The sequence below is a fragment of the Puccinia triticina genome, chromosome 18A (assembly GCF_026914185.1).
Source record: "Puccinia triticina chromosome 18A, complete sequence".
Classification (NCBI taxonomy): Eukaryota; Fungi; Basidiomycota; class Pucciniomycetes; order Pucciniales; family Pucciniaceae; genus Puccinia; species Puccinia triticina.
In genome coordinates, this window is record NC_070575.1 from 3,066,674 (window position 1) to 3,073,365 (window position 6,692).

The 6,692-nt window shown below is 46.0% G+C and overlaps 1 protein-coding gene across 1 annotated transcript; it reads right to left on the minus strand.

The window, feature by feature from the left end:
* Window positions 1-530: 530 nt before the first annotated feature.
* PtA15_18A343 (uncharacterized protein) lies at window positions 531-4,399 on the minus strand (the record flags this gene model as incomplete). Its single annotated transcript, XM_053164874.1, has 6 exons — window positions 531-1,464; window positions 1,558-1,696; window positions 1,763-2,259; window positions 3,438-3,570; window positions 3,630-3,987; window positions 4,217-4,399. The coding sequence occupies 6 exons, from the start codon at window positions 4,397-4,399 to the stop codon at window positions 531-533; spliced, it is 2,244 nt and encodes a 747-aa protein (XP_053028840.1).
* Between the last annotated feature and the right edge of the window lie 2,293 nt (window positions 4,400-6,692).

Sequence of the window (6,692 nt, forward strand, 5' to 3'; positions counted from 1 at the left end):
CCGCATATCTGGTAAAAAAAACTGGATATCCGGTAATTTTTTTTTCTTTCATTTTTTTCATTTTTTTCATTTTTTTCATTTTTTTCATTTTTTTCATTTTTTTCATTTTTTTCATTTTTTTCATTTTTTTCATTTTTTTCATTTTTTTCATTTTTTTCATTTTTTTCATTTTTTTCATTTTTTTCATTTTTTTCATTTTTTTCATTTTTTTCATTTTTTTCATTTTTTTCATTTTTTTCATTTTTTTTTTTTTTTCATTTGTTTCATTTTTCTTTCTCATTTTTTTTAAATCATAAGCTCTTGTCACTGTTTGCAGCAGTGACGCAATAGTTAGCGAGCGTGGTGGTTTTATTTCTGATGATAAAGGAAAAGTCAAAACAAGATAAATGAAGGTGAGTTAGACAGAGGGAAAACAATGAATAATTGAGCCGTTTCATGACACATCAGAGAGAAAGGAAAACAGCGTAAATGGTCGTGAGATTTATGACTGGGCATCATGGGAAAGAATAAAAAGGAGGGTATATTAAAGTTCAGGAAGAGGAATATACCCTGGCTTTGAGGTCATGGATGGTGGGGCTAGAATGATCAAGCTCAACTTCTTGAGCTTTGGCGGCAATTGACAAGGGTGGAACCAAGGGAGATTTGCCGGTGTCAGCTGGGTTGAGGTTGGGAGGGCCACTAGGTTCAAAGACTGATTGAGCTTCAGCCTTGTCGGCCGAGGCAGGTTTGTCTGCGGCTGGCAATCCTACCTTGTTGGCTGGGGTGGATGATGGAAAAGGCTTGGGTGCTGCAGTTGGGGCTTCAAGTTGATTGGCAGAGATCAACAAGGGTGGAGATTCACCGGCGTCAGCTACCAATTGAGCTTTGGCCTTGTCGGCCAAGGCTGGTTGGGCTGTGACTGGCAATACAATGGGTGCGGTTGGGGCTTTGGGCTGATTGGCGGAGATTGGCGAGGGGGATTCACCGGTGTCAGCTGGGTTAATTTCAGTCTGGTCGGTGGAGGCAGGTTTGGCTGTGACTGGCAATCCAACCTCATTGGCAGGGATGGATGGTGGAAAAGGCTTGGGTGCTGTCGGAGCTTCGAGTTGATTGGTGGAGATCAACAATGGTGGAACCAAGGGAGATTTGCCGCCGTCAGCTGGGTTGAGGTTGAGAGGGCCACTAGGTTCAAGGACTGATTGAGCTTCAGCCTTGTTGGCCAAGGCAGTTTTGTCTGCGGCTGGCAATCCTACCTTGTTGACTGGGGTGGTTGGTGGAAAAGGCTTGGGTGCCGTTGGGGCTTTGAGCTGATCGGCGGAGATTGACAAGGGTGGAGCCAAGGGGGATTCACCGGTGTCAGCTGAACCGATCTTAGAAGTCAAGAAAGGCTTGCGCGCTGTCAGGAGTTTAGAGATTGACAATGGTGCTGGCAAGTCTTCATGAGTTGCAGGGAAAAGTGTAAAATGTAGATCAGGCGCAGACAAGCTTTCATATCCTCATGAAAAAGATAGAAACTAATCCAGTTGTGTGAAAGGCCGCTGAGGCCAGCGTACAACATTAATTGGCTTGAGTACTGACTCTTTGCACCAGGGATTGTCATCAGGGGTCAAGACAGGACCCAGATAGCCATCATTACCAGTTGAGGCTAAATCCAACGCATCGGCCAAGACGGAAGACAAACTAGCCTCGCTGGCATTAACATCTTTAGGAGCTGTACCTAGGTGTAAAGCCAGAAAATGAGTTAGGCTCATTACTGGTATGAACAAATGCGGGGAAAACTCACAAGTGCCTAGCAAAGGCCACTTGATGGTTGCAAGACTTCGTTGTGTTGATGTCAGAGTTTGACTGACTGGAATAGGATTGCCAGGATCCTTGCCTTTGGGCGCATCAAAGGGTTTGTCAAGAGGTTCTGAGGACGAGTTGGTGGTCAGATTGATGAGTGGCTTATCAGCATTTGAAGTTGGCAGGAGTGGTTGGTATTTCTCCGCAAGTGCTGGCGCGTGATCAATGAAGTTGTCCTCAAAGTGGGTTCCCTTAAAGGGATTCGGTGCCTCATACCAACCATGAGTTGGATCTATTGACAACAGCTCTTTGGTCACCTTTGAAGTTGATGTGGCAGCGGTTTCCACGAGTGGTGGCTTCAGCGCAACAGGATCAGATGTGGAGGTGTACACTGGAGGGGGGATCTCAGATGGAGTGACCTTTGAGGGGTTAGATGGCAAGAGCAATTCAATCACGTTCAGTGGATCCTCCAAGAACTTAGCTTCCCCACCCGGAAACCTATGATCAACAATGTGAGTGCTGGTGGATGGTGGGATTGAAGGCGCCGTCTTCTTCAGAGTAACAAGAGTGGATGAAAAAGGGGAAGCTGTAACCGTGGGCTTGGTGAACAAGACGCGGACTGGGTTACACCAGGAAAATAAAATAGTCAGTTGATGACAAGTGACATTACACCAGCTCCAGCCAGCTACCCACTATCTATCCAATATCTATCCGCTATCTAACCCAATCTCCCAACCATCTCCTCAACTTCCAAAATTTACCAAGCAGGTCCTGTTCAGTTTTTGATGAGCCCAACTGATCCTCAGTTCTTTCCAGCTGATACTAAGCTTTGGTGCTCAGCTCATACTCAGCTTTTCTGCCCAGCTCATAGTCAGCTGTTTTACGCAGCTCACTCTCAGAATTGGAAATTAAAAGCCATTTGACCATTCCTTGCCCAGGTGATGCTCAGCTTTGTACTAGTCCTAGCGCAGCTGATTCTCAGCTTTGTACCAGTCCTTGCTTAGCCTTCTCCTAGTCCTGCCCCAGCTGATGCTCAGCTTTGGCCCAGTCCTGGGCCAGCTGGCCAGCTGATGCTCAGCTTGCTGAGCATCAGCTGAGCCAGGCCAGGGAAAAAGATGGGAATCAGCTTGGACAGGACCAGAGCTGAAAATCAGCTAGGCTAGGGCCAAAGCTGAGCATCAGCTGATCCATGGACAAGGCTGAGCATCAGCTGTGCCAGGGCCAAAGATGACCATCAGGTGGCCAGTTTCAAAGCTGAGCATCAGCTGGGCCAGGGAAAAAACTGAGCATCAGCTGAGCCAGGATAAAAGCTGAGCATCAGCTGGGCCAGGGCCAAAGCTGAGCATCATCTGGTTTTTTCACATTGAGTGCTTTGATACTGACACCTATCATGTGAGCCCCAGATGTGCTGGTGGAGAGGAGCAGCATTGGAGCAGTGTTGGAGCTGAAAACAAAGCTGTGTCATGTCACTTGCCATCAAGTGAGTACTTTTTTTTCCTGATGTTAATCTCACTTTCTGCTTCTGGCAAGTCTTTGACCAGCGGGGCATCGGCCACCTTGCGGATTTCTTCATCTTCCGAGGAGGTTCCTTCATCTTTTGCAGAGGTTTCTTTGTTGGAAGATAAAATTTTGTTCAAGTCAGAGCTGTATTTGCCATCCGACGACGGGCTTGGTACCCTGATACCACGCGCTTGGTGTCAACAGGGTGACTTGGAGGTACGTTTTTCAAGAGGGCAGTTTTACGAGGTTTTGCTGGGGTGGCTTTCTTCTCAAGAGGGACAATCTGGACCTTGCGGGATAAGCGGACTTCTATTGACGGGGACAAAGCAAACCGGGGGGATTTTCTTATTGTGGCGGCCAATGTCAACCCTGGAACCAAGCCGGTGGACGAAAGACCGCAATCATCAGATGCTGTTCAAAGGTAAATAACGTGGATAAAACGAGATACTTAAGTGGTGTGCTCATGGCTGGATCTGCTGCAACTTTGGATTTGGTGTTTGCAGCTCCAGAGGAGGAATCGCCGGCTGACTTGCGTCGGGATTGGATCTCCTTTGAGTGAGTTGCACGCGTTCTGGGTTTGGACTCTTTTTTAGTGAGGTACCAACCAAGGCTTGCATTGTATGTGCCTGAAACGTTGTCGTCTTCTGCCGTCAGGTACCAACCAAGGCGCATATCAAATATTCCTGCAGCAGAAGCTTTGACGGTGCAATGCGCCTTGAGCAGGTCCTGCCGCACAGATACCCATAAAATGTCTGATCAGTATTCAAGCAAAGCTGTGAAGTAGGTGGACAGCAATGTGGGGCTTGCTTACAGGAATTCTTGGTCATAGTTTCTCTTCAAATACTCTAGAAAAATAGCAGAGTATGAGCAGTTGTTATTGCAGCTTGAGGAAAAATAATGACTTCTCTTACTTTACAAGGTGTTGTTTTTTGTGCAAGGTCCACTGCACACCTACTTCCTGCGATGTTGTCCTCAATTCCGTGGGTTTGGATTGTTGGGGATTGTACCCTGGGAGCATCCAATCCGGTGGGGGCTCTGGATTGGTAGAGTAGGCGATAATTTTGAGGGGATCTTTGGTAGATTGAGCGATAATGGGAGAATTGGCAGCTTGGGGAAAAACTCTGTTAAGATCCACCATGGTCCTGATTTTACACAATTCAATATGTTTATGTTGTTTTTTTATTTTCTGAGAGAATATAAGCAAAGTTGATAAAGAGCAAGCAATAGAGAAATATTTGATGTCACCGGGGCTTGAAGATAGATGGGATAAGCTGGGAGGGACTTGAAGATGAATGAGATACGCTGGTCTGATGGACGATGAACAAGGGACAAACGGATTAAGACCAACTGAGACCAACAAGCGTACTCAGCAGAAATGACAGAACGGCTTGGTGAAGCCGTCAAGAACAACGGCGTATGACCAGGTCTACCAGGCAGCTCCAATCAAGTTTCTATTAGTGCTTAACTGGAGTACTAGCAATATACAGATCCTGAGCTGACTTACATACCAGAGAATGAACGCCCCTTCTTGCTTTTCCCAAGCCTATGAGTCCACTATTGATGGGCTGTGTTCCTTGTTGTCGCTGATATTGGCATTGTATGACAGGCTGTTGACTAGACTGTATTGACATGTTGACAAGTAGAAGGCGGGTGACAAAGCGGAAACTCAGCAGATACCGCTTGCTCCATCAATGTGTGTTATGGGAGTCCAAACAATTTTATTTGAGCTTACATAGTCTAGCTTTTTGGAAGCATAGAATCTCACTCTTGGCGCAACTGATTGGAAATATGCTATGTTGATGATGACATCTATACATTTCATTTACATCATTATAGCTAGAGTTAGAGTCTAGACTTTGGAGGCGGTAGCTATTGGTCTGCTACGGCCCTTCAACACTTTGTCTATTCAGCTCCATCATATGTAGGAGGAGACTGAGCGTACAAGAATATACTTTTACGGACAAATAATACATACATTCAAAGTTTTCTGCAGCCGTGATGGCTGCAGGTGAAGGTGTGTATGCGCTTAAGCTTCACTTAAGTTTATGTGATAAACTTCTCCGTAACTAACCAAGTACTTGGCACCGCCGGGAACAAAAAATGCTCAGGTCTGTATGTTTCTTCAGTTGATTCACGGCCAGCTGGTCTGTCTTTGCGCAATATCACTAGAAGGATCAAATGCAAACTTCTGGCACAAGGTGGGGGTGGAGCTAAACGCAGGACTATTTGGTTGGGTAAGTGTTATCAGACAGTTGCGCCAGCCCTGTAACTCTTTGCTAACAAATCATCTGATTCCAGCGCCTTCCAGGATCAAAGTAGAACAGCTGGGGAAAATTCTTGAAGAATAAAGCATGCCACACAAACCCGGCGACGGAGAAGATCAGCTGCTAGCACTTTACAAACCTCTCAGGCTCAAACATTCAAAAACAGCTACTCCATCAATCCTATCCAAAGATGTCATTGGCATGGGAGGCACTTTGGACACAGGTGCAAGGATTAGGGTTGAATATGAATAATGCTATTTCTTATTCCTTGACTGATAAATATTTTTGTATTATGCACAGGAGATGGAGATGAAAGAAAAGAATCCCCTTGTTGCAAATGGCAATGCAAGGATCCAAGCCTACTTGGCAAACAAGGCCCGGCCACAGCGGCTGCTGTAGATTGTGATTGTCAAACTCAGCAGTTCGGAACGGCTCTTCTCCCTCTGGCAGTCCGAGATTTGTCGGCTACACTCAATGCGCACGCCGGCTCCATCAAAATACCTGCTGCTGGCCCCCTTGGGGAGCAGCAAGCGATTGAGGTTGCCCCGGGAGATTCAGCTCAACCGCGGCCGGAGCTTGTACCGTCCGCCAAATCCTCACTCATCTAAAAAAAAAACAGAAACTAAATTATATTAGTGTTATAATCATCCTTCTTTTCTTCTCTATTCCTTTCTCTCTTCTACATACAGAATCTACTTGACATACGTGGGAAAAGGCATCATGGAACCTGCTATACAGATGGAGACAAGCTTTGCGCGTGGAGACTGGGTTGTCGAGATCCTCTTGGGCAAAAACAAGAAGGCCCTGTTGAATAAAGTGTTGAAGGGCGTTGACTTCCTCTAGTTTAAAAGAATCCCCCAAACCCAAAGGGTAGGCTTCAACATTATCTACGGCAAAGTGCGCTTGTCAAATGGAAAACGGAAACTCGTGACTAGGGCGGATAGCAGCCTCTTTGTTGAGCTGCAATGACAATATGGAGGTATTGGACGAGTGGTTTAATGATGTACTAAGGTTTTCTTGCGGAGACAATGGCATGGGAGAGGCGCTGAAAGACAACATTACAGATAATGGACGAGGATAACGGAATTTTTCCGTTGCACAATGGCCTGAGGACCTTATAGGGGTCTTTATTTTCATTCTATGACACCATTATGGACGCCTTCACTC